Source organism: Mytilus galloprovincialis, chromosome 4 (assembly GCF_965363235.1).
Source record: "Mytilus galloprovincialis chromosome 4, xbMytGall1.hap1.1, whole genome shotgun sequence".
NCBI lineage: Eukaryota > Metazoa > Mollusca > Bivalvia > Mytilida > Mytilidae > Mytilus > Mytilus galloprovincialis.
In genome coordinates, this window is record NC_134841.1 from 92,471,244 (window position 1) to 92,489,613 (window position 18,370).

Consider the following 18,370-nt stretch of genomic DNA (forward strand, 5'->3'; position numbering starts at 1 on the left):
CAATTGAAAATTTCTTGCTATTGCACAATACTTAATATAATAATTTTGGATCCTGATTTGGACCAACTTGAAAACTGGGCCCATAATCAAAAATCTAAGTACATGTTTAGATTCAGTATATCAAAGAAGCCCAAGAATTCAATTTTTGTTAAAATCAAACTTAGTTTAATTTTGGACCCTTTGGCCTTTAATGTAGACCAATTTGAAAATGGGACCAAAAATTAAGAATCTACATGCAGTTAGATTTGGCATATCAAAGAACCCCAATTATTCAATTTTTGATGAAATCAAACAAAGTTTAATTTTGGACCCTGATTTGGACCAACTTGAAAACTGGGCCAAAAATAAAAAATCTGAGTACATATTTAGATTCAGCATATCAAAGAACCCCAAGGATTCAATTTTTGTTAAAATCAAACTAAGTTACTTAAACTAAAGTTATAGTGCGAAAACCAAAAGTATTCGGATGACAATGCTGACACCAACGTGATACCAATATACGACCAAAATTTTTTTAATTTTTGCGGTCTTATAGAAAGGCATTGTTTTTGGAAGAGCTAGTGTTATTTTGCAGCCCTTAATTTCTGGAAACATCTTGACCAAAGCCATTTTATGAATTATTTCTTGCAATGCATATTTCGGTCCATTACCTGAAAGACCCAAATGCCCACAATTTTCAAGACAATTACAGATGAATCATATGTATTATTGGAAACATAATGACCCAAACATCTCCTTCTCCTTGACTTGCAGCTAAAAATCAAAATCACATGATTTTTAAACCATGTTACACATTAGTTTGTCAGAACAATACTAATTAAGCCTGTAGCAACCTCATATTTAGGGAATATCTTTGACATGCAACAATCGAATTGCATGAGTATGTTGAGAAAATGTTGGCAATTCAAGATATCTTCTCTTTTTCTGAAAGCCTCTTAGACATGTTAGACCCATTCTTTTCAGGATAGTACCTTGCAAATTCCAACCACAAACATAAGCTTTTATAGGGAACAATTTTTTGTGATTCCAATTTTAGAAACATTCTTATATGTTTGTTCATTATGTAATAGGTAAATGTCATTTTGTAATTCATACTTTTGTATAGAGGATTAAAACAAACAAAACTACAGTTTGATATCAGTATAGCACCTATTCCATGTAATAAAAATATATAATACATCATTATCACAGTAAGTAAAATGATACAAAAATATACAGGCAGCTTTATATATCTATTTAAATGTTTTAAAAATATTGTTTATTTCAGCAATCATAAAATGCATGTTATTTTCTTCTCCCTTAAATAAAACAAATGATAAGGTGTAGACTTTCTTGCCATGTCTTGCCTATATGATGCTGGACTGTTAACCAACTTATTTTCATGTTTAGCCATGTCTTTTCAACTTCTCAAAGACTTGTTGTCCTGATCTTCTAATTCCTTGATGTATTTATATAAGAGAAGATCAAAGTTCAAAATATCCATGACAATTTATATATTCACATTATTTTCTACTTCCCAAAGTCTCAAAAGTAAAAAAAAATGTGAAAATAAGTTGGTTAACAGTATTGCAATGTTAGGGTTGCAGTCTACTAGACCTTCTTATATGCAAAGTTACAAAGTTACATTCAAACTTAATTATATTCATAACAAAATAAATCAAAAGACTATAACAAACTAAAACATGTGTTTTTAAAAATAGATAATTAAAATATCAATGTATTTTACAAGATCTCTACCATTTCTCACTTCTTCATAAGTGGTTATTAGTTCAAGAGCTGTGTTACAAAATACATCTCTTCTTCAAACTGATTTAAGCTGGAAAAGCAGTGGCTAAGCAAACTAACTAAAAAATGTCAAACAAGTGGAGACTGACAAAATAATCCTGCAGTATAAACTATCACACATTGATGATTACAGTCAATCCTGTATTCAGCAGTCACTCGTGAGTGAAAGTTCAAGAGAGTGGTCTGATTACATTAGTGTTTTCAATCGGTAGAGTTGTATAAGTCGGGTGGAACATTAGGATTCACAATTTCACCACTTATTGCACAATCTTTGTTGCAAACTGGTTCTGATTCTGTATTTTTTTCATTATGATTATACTAGTAGATAAAAATATCAAAAGGGAAATTTCTGTGAAAATTAGGTGTCCACTTAAAAGGTAAATAACAAAGGGAAAACATTTGGGAGAATCTAAAAATAAACGTTTAGAGGCAGGTGACAGGTCAAATGAGGTGACTGTTAAAACAGATTAACTGTTTATCCCATTGATAAGAAGTTTTCTGTAATTTCAAACACTGAAATGTATATGACTGTGTCTCCTTGCTGCTGATGACTGTGGATCTATGCCAACTGCTTGTTTGAATGTTTTCTGTGACATTTTACATACATTATCTACACCACAATGTAAAACCTTACACTGACAATAAAATATACTGGGATCATCACTAACAGAAACAGTACATATTTCTATACTTTCAACACTTTTAATTTCTCCTTTGAATTCTTCAGTATATTGCCCATTCTTTTCTAAAAAAAATATAAAAAAAAAATTAATTTTCTTTCTGTCATTGAATATAATTTTATAAATTTGCTATCTCAGATTTGACTAATATTTCTTACTGGACCTTAATATTCTTCTTGAAACTGACATGCAAGACATGCAAGGATGCAAATGAAACTACTTATAAAACATATGAAGGTCTATCTTACAACACAATAAATCAATGAATTTACACCACAAAAGAGACTTTTAGAAAATTGAGAAGCCATAGACAAGAGTGATCAAGTCTTATTTAAATATACACAAATGATGTGTCCATGCTTTGCATTTAAGTATCTGACAACGTTTTACTTTCTGTTCTAACAATAATTATGTCAAAATCATAATGACATATCTAGAGGATCAAAAGTTTGTTGAACAAAAAGTATAACATTAAATTCATCCGCAGCATACCTAAGTACACAAAGTCAAAGTAATTCGGAATACCAGGCATTTTACTTAAAGAAAAAGGGAAGGAACCAGAACCAGGATGAACCACATAAACCACAAACCTAATTTACAAAGAAAAGCCTGATCCACGGACATTTTATTATCAAAGTTAATTTTTATGAACATATCTACCAAGATTTACAATTCCCAAAATTGCGGCAATCATACACTTCACCCTTTACTACCTCAATGGAAGCAGTACCTCCCTCGGAGCGAAGCCAGTTGAATTGGTACGGGATGGCCAATGGGGTGTTGTCCTATTTGGAAATGAACTGACATTTTATAAACCACTATGAGGACCTCTACACAGACGTGCAAGAATAGCAGCTAACCACATCGTTTATAACTTTATTGACTAACTTTCACTTTTAACTATACTAGATTCTTATTTTAATTTCACTTTCACTTTCTATTTATATATGAACCTCAATCACAGTGACTACGGAACATACCAGTCAAGATAAAAATTTGTTTTTATTTCTATTTTTAACTTTTATTCTTGCTACATTATGAACACTATTTTACATTTTCACTTTCACTTTTATTCTTTTACGTCATAATTAATACAACCGCATTATATACACTTTATGAACATGTAAACTCTGTAATATTGTCCTGATGATGCCGCATTAGCGGCGAAACATGTCGACTCAATAAAACTATCACCTTGCGGTAACCCAGATGTTGTTGTCTCTACATATTATATTTCCATGAGGTTTTAAGACAACCGCAGCATACTTCGGTATCCATCTTGGTTACTCTACCAGCTTTTCCGTTAGAAGGTGTTGGTTCACTCGTCACAAAAAGTATAACAGATCACATGAACTTCAATCAGATTGCATTCATCAGAAACTATCAATGTTATTTACCTGATAACAGAACCCATCTTGAAGGAGAATCTTCTGTCAGATGTGATCCCTCAGGTAAAGTTATCTCTAATGTGATTGTAAGGTCACCCATAGATGGAAGCACTAAGCATTCCATATCTTCAATCTGTCCTTTAACCTTAATTGGCTGTTTTGGTTTTGAGTCAGTCTCATCTTTTGAGAAGATAACAGGAAGCTAAAAAAAGATGAATAATTCTTAAGTTACCAAAATATGACCTTTTCAAAAGTAATCATAGTGTATAAAGGTGTATTTCTAAAATTTATGTGACAAATACTGGTGCCAAACTTGTTCAATATATTAAACCTGTTTATGATGTAAATAAATCATGTATTTTAGTTCATTTATATGTTTCAGAGTTTAGTGTGACGTCCATTTTCACTGAATTAATACACTATTTACTTAGGGGCCAGCTGAGGACCACCTCAAAGTGCAGGAATTTCTCACTCCGTTAAAGACCCATTGGTGGCCTTTGGCTGTTGTGTGCTGATTGATCAGGTTGTTGTCTCTTTGACATATTCCCCATTTCCATTCTCAATTTTATCACAAGGTTTTATTCTTCATTCCTATTATATCTTGATTCTGATATAACTTGACTATCGTATTTACCAGAAGTTTCTTTGATTTTAAATTCATCAAGAATTTATTGAAAATAACCAAATTGCAAAACTTTCCCTATAAAAAAATAATGAGTAATTTACTTACAGTAGATATAGACTGTGTCTTGAGATCTAGAACTCTAATGTGATGGTTGTTTGTATCAGCTATATAAACTTTGTCCTGTGATACACAAAGACCACCTGGTTCATTTAGCTGGAACTTTATCACATCATCCCCATCTGTTTCAGGGCCAATAACTGTTTTACAAATAGAAGTTTTCAGATCTACGGATTTTATCTGTTATAGATAAAAAAAAGTATGTACGATCACAATTTTTACATTATCCAATAAGTAAATAAATGTGGTAATATTGTATTTTATCTACAAATTAAACATCTATTAGGCTATTAAAGGCACAACTATTGAAAACAAGAATATGTGTCCATAGAGACAACATGGACAACTTGCACATCCCATGTGAACCATGGAATATGTGTCAAAACTCATATTTTGCATATATTTTGAAAAGTTCACTTCATAATGAAAATGTGTACTAAGTAAGTTACAAGTTGATGTGACCATAGTAAAGTTACAAGTTGATGTGACCACAAATTATGCACAGAACAGAATGCCCAACAACCATTCGGAGCAGCATAAAAAACTAAAAGCAATTGGAAAATAAAAACATCCTAGCAAATGGTGACAGATATATTTAAAACAAAGGTACGCTGACCAAGACTTCATCTTTTGTCTTATCACAAATCAGCTGAAAATAAAAATAAATCTATGTAGTTAGAATAGTCATAAGACCTGTCATGAGGAAGGATAATGTTCATGTTGAACAGGTTTAAGCCTTATGACTTTGTGATTGTATCAAGTTGCCATCTGGACCATGTGTTATTTATCTTTGTTTTAATTTATTTTTTGTAAGAGTCAGGTTTGATGGCTGGTGAGGTCTGTTGTACTGTACAATATTTTTTGGTTATTCTTGTTATATTTTCTTGTGTATAATGTGAAACAAATATCATTAATATAATATAGTATTTTATTTATGACACTTTGAGGTTAAAAATTATTATAATGATGGATAAGTGTTCAACACCCAGTTGCAAACAGTTGAAACACTAAATGCGAATAAGGTCAGAAGGTGTTAAAGTGCTTTAACCATGCTTTGTGATAGACTTAAATGCTGAGTCAGATTTTCAACAAGCTAGTTCACAAGGTAAGAGTTGGCAGAAAGTCATGCCATCCTTCAAAGCTAGTTCACAAGGTAAGAGTTGGCAGAAAGTCATGCCATCCTTCAAAGCTAGTTCACAAGGTAAGAGTTGACAGAAAGACATGCCATCCTTCAAAGCTAGTTCACAAGGTAAGAGTTGGCAGAAAGTCATGCCATCCTTCAAAGCTAGTTCACAAGGTAAGAGTTGGCAGAAAGACATGCCATCCTTCAAAGCTAGTTTACAAGGTAAGAGTTGGCAGAAAGACATGCCATCCTTCAAAGCTAGTTCACAAGGTAAGAGTTGGCAGAAAGACATGCCATCCTTCAAAGCTAGTTCACAAGGTAAGAGTTGGCAGAAAGACATGCCATCCTTCAAAGCTAGTTCACAAGGTAAGAGTTGGCAGAAAGACATGCCATCCTTCAAAGCTAGTTCACAAGGTAAGAGTTGGCAGAAAGACATGCCATCCTTCAAAGCTAGTTCACAAGGTAAGAGTTGGCAGAAAGACATGCCATCCTTCAAAGCTAGTTCACAAGGTAAGAGTTGGCAGAAAGACATGCCATCCTTCAAAAACACATTATTCTGATCAGTGTTTGCTCATATTCCTAAATGGTGAATGCTTAGCAGAGACCAAACTAGGAATAAAACAAATGAACTTCTAAACTTGAGGCAATCAATACTAAGAGACAAACGAGACAGTTTATTAGGTTTAAAATACCTTATGATTATATGAATCAGCAATCAACAATGGTCCATTTTCTTCTATCACTATGGCAACACCTAACGGATGCTGTAGTTTACAGTCATAGCCTTTACCATCTTTGTCTCCATATGCAAATAAATTCTAAAAAAAATAATGTCTAAACATACAGTATGGATGTATTCAGTTTGGTTAAGTTAGGCAGTATGTACATAACTGAATATAGACAGAAGCCCTTTGTGGATAATTTTTTTTATTAAACAAATGTCTTTAAAATTCACAATAAGTAAGCTCCACTAGGTCACTTTAGTCTTTTTACTGGAAATGGGAAATTTAATTGTGTTAAAGCTATTCATGCATGATTGAAACGAAAGATATTGTTTTGCAGACTTGTGTGTTGTCATGTTATTTTCATTTCGTTGTCAGTTTTCCTCAATTTTAAAATATGTGTTTTGAATGCATCTTTTGTATATCTTCCACCTCTTTTTATGATAAATGTAAAAAAAAAAACTTAGAAATAAAATAAAAGATCAGCTATTTCATTGCATTTTTTTCACATCAGCAGTTGGTTAATGCTTTTAAAAAAATCTGCTATTTTCAATGATAGTATACAAAAGTATTCAATAAATCCTATCTTTCATGTTGTGCATGCTATACTGATCATGATTAAATGTAGGTTGAAAAACTTTAACAATCCATGAAAACTAGTTCAAGGTCATGTCATGCCATAATATGTAGAACTTACAATACTTCTATATATCAAATGTAGTTGACCTACTGTTTATAATACCTGATAAACAAATCTACAAACAAAAAACTTAACACTATCATATGAACTGTGACAATGTGGACAGTGTCAAATGTCCATATTGCTTATGGTATTTGTGAAACATATTAACTACCAAAACCTAATACTGACACATAGACTATGAAAATGAGGTCAAGGTCAGATTAATTCTGCAACATGGGTATGTACACCTATAATCATTCCAAATATGTAACTTTAATATCCCCAACTTATGTTCATACCATTGGATCAAACTCGCCTCCAACCAAAGCTTTGACACCCCCATCTTTCAGTGACACTTTTCTAACAGTAGAACTCTCACTGTCTGCTACAAACATTAAACCAAGTGTTGGTGACAGGACCAAACCTGAAGGCTGAGCAAATCCTGCTTTAGTAGGGTAGCTGTTGTTTCTATTTTCCTCCTGTCCACTACCAGAAAATCTCAGACAGGTTCCCCTAGAATAGTGACTGTATTAAAAAGAAGAAAATAATTAAATTTTAATCCTGTTTTTAGCCACAGTGACCGTGTTTTAGGGTGATTTATACAAAAACAGTTTGAAAGATAGACAACATTAATATAAATTTGGCAAAGCTTTGTTAGTAGCTTCAGAGGTTTTTGTGAGAAAAAAACCTGACAACAACAACTACCTTGAAGGCAATGACAACAACTGAGCTATACTTGAATAAGCTTACGGTATATTAATTTTTCCAAAATTTTAATGTATGGTACAATATATATTTTCATCAATAAGTATAAATTTTGTCAAACTTTCTAAAGCTAGCAGATGTTACAATAGATTCCCACTTCCATTATTTTAAAAGTAGCTGATGACCGCAAGGAATTAATTTCTGTCTCTTACCATTCTTTAATAATTAACAGGAAAACAGTTCTTACAATAACTATTCCTTGCTAAGCTTTCTAAATATGGTTTTCACTTAATATTCAAATAAAATATTTATATAAACGATCAATCTTGTATTCAAATAAATAAATAAATGAAACATTGAATCATGCCTAAAATCTGTTGATATTAAAACATAACAAACCTTCCTTTTAACCAGTCACTATCCTGTAAGAAGTAGACCCAGATCTGATGAGTTCCAGCCATAGCTATATATAACACATTTTCCTTATCACTTTCTGAAGAAAAAAAAAGTTTAAGCATGGGTAAAGTTAAACATGAGTGGCACAAAGTTTTAAATCAATTTTGATAATGCATTTATACCTCTTTTTGAAGAATGTATTGTCTTATATCTGAGTACCATTCTTACATCAATCAGAATACACCTGTCTTTTGTTACTTTATGGTGTCCTCTATATAAATTATTCAGTGTTGTTGGGTTGCTGTTTTAATGCATTCACATATATCCTATATCTTTTTTTTTATAAATAACAAAAAAGTCATAAGTTTTGCTAAAGTTTGTCAGAAAACTTTAAAATCAAATCAAAAATGTAATTTAACATCGACTATCTTTCTACTTTCCTTGTATACAGAGGCAAATCTTAATTTTTTCAAGGAGCCATAGTCTTAAAAAGACTGAATTATCTGAAAATTTATCAAGCAATAATAATATTTGCATTTAACTCATTCAAGGAGGCCTAAGTTTTTTCCAATCTTGTAAAGTTTGGAAAAGTTGAAAACTAATCAAGAATAAATTATATTATTTGTACTTACCTGGAGATTTTCCTAGAACTACATCCCATGGGGAGGATAACTCTTGATTTCTTCCAGATTTACCTCCCTCTTTATCCTGACCTTGAAATCCAGTTCCTGTCAATGTCCTGACTGTTTTAGAGGTCAAATTTATCTAAATAAATATAGATCATTGAAAGTAACATTCGTTTTATCTCCATTTGTTATGTTTGTCTGAGTTGAGAATTCTTTACACATAAACAATTTGTGTTCAATTCTTCATCAACATGTACACTATAAAACGTTTTTGTTTTGGTTATATCAATTACGAAGGCTTTTTGTCACTGAGTCTGTACATGTCTATTGTTATCATCATTAGGCAAGGGATCTAGTTATTGTATTACCATAATTAGGTTAAGGTTGCACAGGTACATGTTCATTGATTTACTTTTGTGAGCTTAATGACCAGTGCCAAATATTACATACAAATTCTGTATGACAATCTGACACCAGACTTTAAAAAGTAGAAATGTATGATGTTTATGAATTAACAACTTATTCAATGCCCTGTAGCTTAACATATTAAATTCTGCAATTTCAAGCTGCATAGCTTTTGAGAAACAAACCTGTCTTATTGTATGATTTTCTGCGTCAGCTACATAAACATTATCTCCATTGATGGCTACACCTTGTGGAGAATTGAATCTGGCCTGTGTAAAATCACCATCTTCATTACCTCTATCTGTACCTCCAATACAGTGCTACAAATAAAAATACACAAGATGATGCAATCAAAAAAAAATCAGATAAAAAAATATATTAGGCAATAAGGCCTTAAAAATTTAAAGCATCACAAAGTCAAGTCATTTTGTTTGTGATTTGATAGAAAATGCATTGTATTTGATGAATTTGAACTGTTAGGTCATCCAAATATAATAATAATGTTCACTGAGGTAGTCAGGACAAAAATTTACAAAAAAGACACATATTTGTGAGTGGGAAATGTAAAAAAAGTACTTGCATCCTACTTGTAAGCAAGTTCATACTACCAAATAAATATACATGTATTCATAAAAAAGTATTGTTCATATAGTCAGATAGACAAACACTGTTGTTAATCATACATCTCACCTTTATATCCCCTTTATATTTACAACAACCATTTAATAAATGATTAAAACCTATGTACAATTTGTCATCAAAATGTTTAAAGGTAGCTATAGCTTTTGTATTAATATAGTACATGTGAATAATGGTGTACTTGCATTATTGCTTTTATCAAGACAGTATGCATATATGGTCTATGGACCATCAATGTTATAAACTACAGTACATGTATCTGTACTTGTTTTAATGTATTAAATGTAACCTTAATTTAATGAAATGTTATACATGTATATGTAGTAGGCAGTGACTTGCCATTGGTAGTATATTAGAGGAGTCTACATTGTCATGATTGTATCACTCTGTATTGTCTCTTTTGTTGATAAACATGTACATGTATTTTTTTGAATGAGAAGAGAACTGGCAGAAATCATAAAATGACAGGCTACAGCATGTCACATGCATGTGTTAGCATTCATTAATATTGAGTCAGGCAAGAAGAATTGAGATATGTATACCTGTACAACACCTAATTGTGACAACACTAAAATTCTATGGTGGCCTGTATCTGACACTACCAAAATTTTACCATCATTAGAAGTGGTAACTTTCCCCGGAAACTGAAGAGGAGCCTCATTTACTTTATCCTTCTCCAAAGATAATTTCAAATCACAAGGATTTATCATGTCTTTAAAATATTCCAATGATTCATCTATAAACTCCAATAAATTTTCTCTGTGGCCTTCTCCAACAAATGTTTGAAGAAACTGTCCTTTGGGTCCAACCACAACAAAAGTTGGCCAGCATTGAATCTGAAGTTTGTTCCAAAGTACAGCGTCATGGTCATTAACAACCGGATGGTGAATGTTGTATCGTAGTATTGCACTTAGAATGTTGGCAGACACTTTTTCATTTTCAAATTTTGCAGAATGAACACCAATGATGATTACCCCATCATTCAGTGAATATTTCTGTTCTACCTTCTCCAGATCTGGTAGAACATGAACACAATTTATACAGCAATAGGTAAAGAAGTCCAAAACTACAATATTTCCCTTTAAATGTTCGTAGAGTGATAAGGATGATGCTATATTTAGCCACTGTAAATCTGAAAACAAAACAAAAGAAATTTCAGGATGTGCAATGTACATGTATAATCATGTATCATTCTAAAGAGGTAGTCTTATTTGAAAATTGAAAATTTGTCAAAGGAATCCCTTTACATGTTGCAATCACACCTTTAAATTTATTTTTTTTACAAAATTGAAGGCCTCGCTGTGACTTTTGGATGAAGAACAGCAATAAAAGCACTGTTCCTTTGCCTTTGATAAGAACACACTCATTTTGTGTCACGGATGGATATCCTATATTCTTTCTTTTCTATTTAAGTGACAGTTTAATATTAAAGCAACATGTTTGCCGAGTGTCCAAATACCATGAGCTCAGGATAAAGATAAACAAAGAAAAAGAGTAGGTCCAGTAAGATCCCTTTTTGGCCCCAAAATAAAGCAGTTTTACAAAATTGTTAAAATGTAAACATTAAGTTATTTAAATGTAGAAAGCTTCTGCTACATATATATGGGTTGTTTTTGACAATACAATGCACATGTATTGGTTATAAGCATCATTAAGTCATGCTAAATTACTAAAATCTTCATAATTTTATCATTTCAGTCAAATTTTAGATGGTTTTGTCTTAAATGAAAGTGGCCGCATTTGTGTTCATTCTTAATATTGAAAAGTAAGTTGTAATTGATGATAATACATAACATATATAAAGGTTAAGGATGAACACGGATGCGGCCACTTTCATTTTTGACAAAAACTATCTGAAAAGTGACATTTTTGGGCATATTTGATAGATTTTTTCATATTTAAGCTTGAATCGGAGCGTTTTTAATGACTTAATCAGTTAAAATCTTTCTCAAGAACTAGTTGAATCAACTGAAATAGTCACTTATGTGTTTAAATAGTTATCAAAGGTACCAGGATTATAATTTAGTACGCCAGACGCGCGTTTCGTCTACATAAGACTCATCAGTGACGCTCATATCAAAATATTTATAAAGCCAAACAAGTACAAAGTTGAAGAGCATTGAGGATCCAAAATTCCAAAAAGTTGTGCCAAAAACATATGGTAATCTATGCCTGGGATAAGAAAATTCTTAGTTTTTCGAAAAATTCAAAGTTTTGTAAACAGGAAATTTATAAAAATAAAAAGTGTCCAAAATCTTTCGTCAAATGAACCTGAAATTTGAGGCCAAAATTGGCCCTTACCGGACCTACTTTTTTGCATCAATGTGATACATGATATATAGCTCATGATGATCTGTACATGTGTTATTCAATGCTAGTAAAACCAAGATACATTTATCTACCTTTCTCAAAGTCTGGGACCTGATATTTCAGTTTAGTATCTACTGTATGTATATGTTTCCTTATTCTTTCCTTTCTTTGATTATCTCCCCTGCTTAGATTTGACAGATCTTCATCTAGTTCAGAACAAAATGTCAATAGATCCATCACGTCAGCCATGTTCTGTAAAAATCATTTAACAATACATTAACATAATGACTTAAAACTAACAAAAAATATTAATGATGTATCATCATGATCGTCAAATAAGAAGTAGGTTATATTATGGGGATTTAGATATAATGACTCTTACAATTTCAAAGTTGAAAAACTCATATCGTGTGACATTTTAAAATCTTTCCCACAGGTTGATAATGTACATATGGAATAATTTCAAATGTTTCCATTTAAAAAAAAATATTTAGTCACTTTTCTTTTTGAACCCCTTCATCCTGATGTAAATGTCACTTGAGAGTAAGGAACCATAACACCACCCATATGTTTATATTTAATGCAGATGACATGTTGTTGATCCAGAAAAGCAGTCTTTCTTAGAAACACTGTATTGGTAAGTCTTTGCATACCAGGTACGGTAGTCCTATAATTTACAAAATTAAAGTTTCATATCATTTGCATTCAATATTTTTTGTGGTTCAACATTGATAGTAAAAAAAAAAATATACAATAAAAAAAGTTGAATGCAAAAAAAAGAGGGACGAAAGATACCAAAGGGACAGTCAAACTCATAAATCTAAAACAAACTGACAACGCCATGGCTAAAAATAAAAAAGACAAACAGAAAAACAATAGTACACACGACACAACATAGAAAACTAAAGAATAAACAACACGAACCCCACCAAAAACTAGGGGTGATCTCAGGTGCTCCGGAAGGGTAAGCAGATCCTGCTCCACATGTGGCACCCGTCGTGTTGCTTAAGTGATTACAAATCCGGTAAATAGTCTAATTCGGTAGGTCATATTCATGAAAGGGAAGGGGATTGTAGTTTCGACGTAAGGAACATATCCGATATCATTTGTGAAACGGTTATTCCATAACGGTCAACCAACTCGTGATGGCGTCCGTAAAATTTACGAAGGGATGATTTCAACTTCACCATTTGGAACTCTTGGTTTAATAGCTTCCTTGTGAGCAGCAAACCTCTATCAAGAAAATCATGATAGGAAATGCAAGCACGGGAATATCGTATCAATTGGGAGATATATACCCCGTATGCAGGTGCTGCTGGAATGTTGCTACTTAGAAATGGAAAGTTCACAATTGGAAAGCTGAAATCATCTCTTTTGTCGTAAAGTTTTGTTTTCAACCGACCCTCATTGTCAATTTCTAGATGTAAGTCAAGATATGAAGCCGACTTAACTGTATCTGTAGTATCCTTTATCTCTAGTTCGATTGGATAGATGCGTTCCACATAGTCACCAAATTTTGAATTGTTTAGTGAAAGAACATCATCTATATAGCGGAAAGTAGAGTTAAAGGATATTGCTAACTTCTTATCTTTCTTCCTAAGAAGTTCCTGCATGAAGTCAGCCTCATAATAATAAAGAAACAAGTCGGCGAGTAGAGGGGCACACTTTGTTCCCATTGGAATGCCGACAGTCTGTTGAAAAACACGTCCTCAGAACGTAACAAATATGTTGTCAATCAAGAAATCAAGCATCTTGATAATATCAGTTTCAGAGAATTTTTTGTTTGAATCAGAGTGATTCTTTACAAAGTAGGATTTATCCCTCCCTAAGACAAGATACTTGTATCTACGTTGGCCATTCTTTTTTATGAAGCAAAGTAATATCAACTCTTTCAATTTGTCTTTTAGTTTGGAATGTGGAATACTTGTGTACAGGGTAGAAAAGTCAAATGTTTTAATACTGTTACAAGATGAAAGAGAGTTAGATTGTATGTACTCTAAAAGATCTTTTGAATTTTTAAGTATCCACATCTGATTCACGCCACCTCTAGAATAGGCAGTTTCACAATAACTTTGAAGCCCGTCTTTGATTGCTGATAAAATAGATGTTAATAATTTAGAAAGAGGTTTCGTGGAGCACTTGGAAGACCCAGCAATATACCGTTGTTTGTAAGGACACTTATGTAGTTTAGGTATCCAATACAGTGATGGAAGATCCAGTTCTTCATCTTTGGTTGAAATTCCAAAGGAACATAGAACAGACCTATGATTATCCAGGATTTCCTCTTTGGTAAGTGTCGTGAGGGTATATGTTGAGTTACCAAGTGAATTGTCAATACCTAATTCGTTTATCAAGCAGTTGATGTAGTGACTTTTACACACAAAAACGATGTTATTTGGGGCTTTATCTGCAGGGACAACAACATATTTGTCATGGAGGTCGGATAGGTGTTTTGCAACATTTGGGTCTTTAAAGATTGACGTAGCATGGGCATTGATGGACCCATTCAGTTTCTTAATTCTGATTTGTATCAACGACCTCACTGCCTTAATCCATTCGGAAAGAGTGTCTACGTCTTCCTTCTCGCGCTTAGCCCATTGCCTGGCATAATCCTCGACTGAATCCATCAAAATTTTAAAGTTGTATTTCCAATTGATGGATTTAGGCTCACGATATTTGGGACCTTTCGATAACACATTTCGTAGAGAAGTGTTATTAACAATGTTAAGGTCACCGGTAATAACGTGGCCAGCAGGATTATATGTGAATTTGGAACTAGCACAAGTGCAATCAGGAGGTTTAGACTTGAAGTCGTCAATATCGAGATCCTGCAAAACGCGTTTGTAATTGAAAATTTTAGTTGCAATAGGTTTGGTATAGGTATAAGAAATTATTGGTACAGACTGGTCTTTGAAATAAGGAGGTATTTTCGATTGCACTAATTTATGATGAAGGATATTGCCTAGGTTGACGCCATCGAGACCTTTGTTGGCAAAGGAAAGATTAAGAAAAGATCTTTTCTCTTTTTCATCTTTTCCAATGCGAACTGGCTTGAAAAGTCTGTGACTTGCAATATCCGAAATTATAGCTTCAAGTTTGTATTGGTTTGAATGAGGGTTTGTAACAGTGGATTCCAAACATAAATTGAACAGAGAATGAAGTTTCGAAAGGGGTAATGAATAAAGTTTCGTGCGAATGTGATGAATACCTAACAGCTTTTGTATGAATGGCAGCAAGTCATTAATAGAGACATCATGCAGAGAAGGTGATGTATAATGACGATGACCATGACTGCGTCTACGTCGAGGAGTCGAGTTGAAAATATTCATCACATTTACCGAGTTACACGAAGGACTAGATAGAATACCTATACCATCAATTTTGTCATTGCAGCCATAAGGTGTTGCAGTTCCCAATTGTCTAATCCAGTAGTCTTCTTTTTGTCTACGGAGAGTCGTTGAAAGATTAGGATTGTTAGAGCTATGGTATATCTTTTCGATAATGCGAACTGTCATAGAAACGATGGAATGATCGGGCTGATTGAAATGCTGGTATAGAATGTCGTTAGCATTAAGGTTAATGTCTGATCTATGACCGCACATACGTTTGTTAAGCCTTCCTTTCGTTTCACCGACGTATACCAATCCGCAAAGGTTGCACTCTAATCCGTAGACGACATTTATCGATTTACAATTCAGATCATCGTAACTTCTGGTAAAATATGACTTCTTGGTCAAATTGCTAGTGAATTCAGCATCTGTAATTAAAATAGCACAAGTTTTGCAGCCTTTGGTCTCACATTTTGAAATGCGACAGTGTTGTACTGTGTCATCAAACACCAAAATGTCTTTAAGGAGAACTGAACATGGCTGTATATGTGTAATATTGCTATTGTCACTAGGACGATGATCTGAATGAGTCGTGTTTGAGATATTTGTCATGTCTGGTGATGAGGGGACACCTGCCGTATCAGACGACACCGTGTCCATGGTGACGTCTGTTTCGGACCTTTTTATACTGGGCGACGTCCGAGCCAGTTTCCTGTTTAATCTTCGTAAGTTCATGCAATTGTAGTTTTGCTACTGGGCGGATGATGTCATCAGGGACAAAATGTCCACCAGCAGAGACATCGACCCAGTGGTAATAAAAGAGGGACGAAAGATACCAAAGGGACAGTCAAACTCATAAATCTAAAACAAACTGACAACGCCATGGCTAAAAATAAAAAAGACAAACAGAAAAACAATAGTACACACGACACAACATAGAAAACTAAAGAATAAACAACACGAACCCCACCAAAAACTAGGGGTGATCTCAGGTGCTCCGGAAGGGTAAGCAGATCCTGCTCCACATGTGGCACCCGTCGTGTTGCTTAAGTGATTACAAATCCGGTAAATAGTCTAATTCGGTAGGTCATATTCATGAAAGGGAAGGGGATTGTAGTTACGACGTAAGGAACATATCCGATATCATTTGTGAAACGGTTATTCCATAACGGTCAACCAACTCGTGATGGCGTCCGTAAAATTTACGAAGGGATGATTTCAACTTCACCATTTGGAACTCTTGGTTTAATAGCTTCCTTGTGAGCAGCAAACCTCTATCAAGAAAATCATGATAGGAAATGCAAGCACGGGAATATCGTATCAATTGGGAGATATATACCCCGTATGCAGGTGCTGCTGGAATGTTGCTACTTAGAAATGGAAAGTTCACAATTGGAAAGCTGAAATCATCTCTTTTGATATGTACCTTCAAATGACCTTTTGGTCTTATATTATAGGACTAGCATATAAGCTTACTATGATAGTGTCTATTTTTGTCACTATTATACAAGTCTCGGATGTAGCTAAGCATGAAAACTGGTTTGGCCCACAAAATCTGAATAATTATGGTGCCCGAAATTGAAATTTTCATGCACAAAAATAATAATGGAAACCTGCATAAGATAAATATATATTTTGTCAGAAAAAAATCCATTCTGCAACTTCCAGAATATTTGTCCCCTAGTAATTCATTTGGGAATTGTGCGTCTGCAGCGATTTTGTTTTGTTTTGCTCAAATTTTCAGAAAATCACTCCAGACACAAAATTTGATAAAGGATATATTTATATATATATATGTGCTCTAGCTATTCAATTTTATTAACTGAGGGCTTATCAGGTAGCACCTGCCTCAAATAATAAATTTTTGTTTGGTAGTCTAGAGGTTAAGACCAATGGCTACAGTGCTGAAGATCCCTGGTTCAATCAAGACTCTGGGATCTTGAAATTTAAATACATTTTTGTACATTAGAACAGTGATTTTCCCACACACATCTCTGCTACCCCAAACTGGAGTTTAAACTGGAATGGGTACTAACTACTCAGGGGGGTTCGGTTGGTCAAAGTGGCCCCCCATTTCACCAGGAGATCAATACACTGTATTGCTATTCCGGGCTGACCCAATAATCTGTCCTGCTTGAACTATTGACTTCATAAAACAATAACTTGTCCAATATTTAGTCTGTTATTTTGTATTATGACGTCAAAATTTTACAGAAACCTGTGTAATGTCCAGTAATGGCAGACATAAAGTGATAAGGTGTATTTTTATACATGTTATATATTTCTTCGGTTTGTCGGTTCCCACTGAGATGCCTTCCATGTCTCCAAGCATTCCTGTGGTGATAGGTAATTTTGAGTGGAGATTTGTCTTTGGTGGTGGATTGAACATACAAAAGCTTTCGAGAAGAGCTTCGAATCACCATTTAAAGTGTAAAACTACCTATTCTTGATATATTTTAAAGATTAATCATAATGGGCATCATGTGTACCAAAAACATGACCTGATGGTAGAAATCCTGACCCTCCCCCTTTTTAAATCTTTTTATTGAAGGGCAGTTTCGAAATGTTGATTTTCTTAATACTTACTTTAAATTGTCGTATTCACACGTAAATAATGTCTTACAAACGTTTACAAAAGTCTTTTTGGATAATGACGAAGAGATATATTATAATGACTACAGAGCAGATATCTCCGGAAGTCACGGACAAAACATTATTAGAAAAACATTTTAAAAATTACGAGTCTGGTTAAGAGGTACCTTGAGGGATACTGTACTGGAAATCAACTATAAGTAATTATAAGTAAGTAAGCAATTCTTTTTCAAGTTTTGTGTTTCC

At 33.5% G+C, this 18,370-nt stretch overlaps 1 protein-coding gene across 2 annotated transcripts; it reads right to left on the reverse strand.

Annotated features, from left to right (window-relative positions):
- Positions 1-1,125: 1,125 nt before the first annotated feature.
- Positions 1,126-18,370, reverse strand: LOC143073399 (NHL repeat-containing protein 2-like). Of its 2 annotated transcripts, none has more exons than XM_076248917.1 (11): positions 18,292-18,370; positions 12,296-12,455; positions 10,436-11,025; positions 9,440-9,574; positions 8,856-8,988; positions 8,227-8,320; positions 7,422-7,647; positions 6,411-6,536; positions 4,584-4,775; positions 3,863-4,055; positions 1,126-2,530 (listed from the first exon to the last, which is right to left on the reverse strand). In XM_076248917.1, exons 2-11 carry the CDS (start codon positions 12,450-12,452, stop codon positions 2,292-2,294), a joined length of 2,085 nt encoding a protein of 694 aa, XP_076105032.1. In that variant the 5' UTR covers positions 12,453-12,455; positions 18,292-18,370; the 3' UTR covers positions 1,126-2,291. The 2 variants fall into 2 exon arrangements, with proteins under 2 accessions (XP_076105032.1, XP_076105033.1); XM_076248918.1 differs by lacking the exon at positions 18,292-18,370 and adding an exon at positions 18,119-18,213.

Bases quoted from the DNA above. Each gene is read 5' to 3' on its own strand.
- LOC143073399 (XM_076248917.1), bottom strand. From the start codon at position 12,452: ATGGCTGACGTGATGGATCTATTGACATTTTGTTCTGAACTAGATGAA. The intron at 9,575-10,435 runs GTATACATATCT...TTTTATTTGTAG, and splicing joins CACAATTAGGTGTTGTACAG to CACTGTATTGGAGGTACAGA. The intron at 2,531-3,862 runs GTAAATAACATT...TATTTTTTTTAG, and splicing joins AAGATGGGTTCTGTTATCAG to AAAAGAATGGGCAATATACT.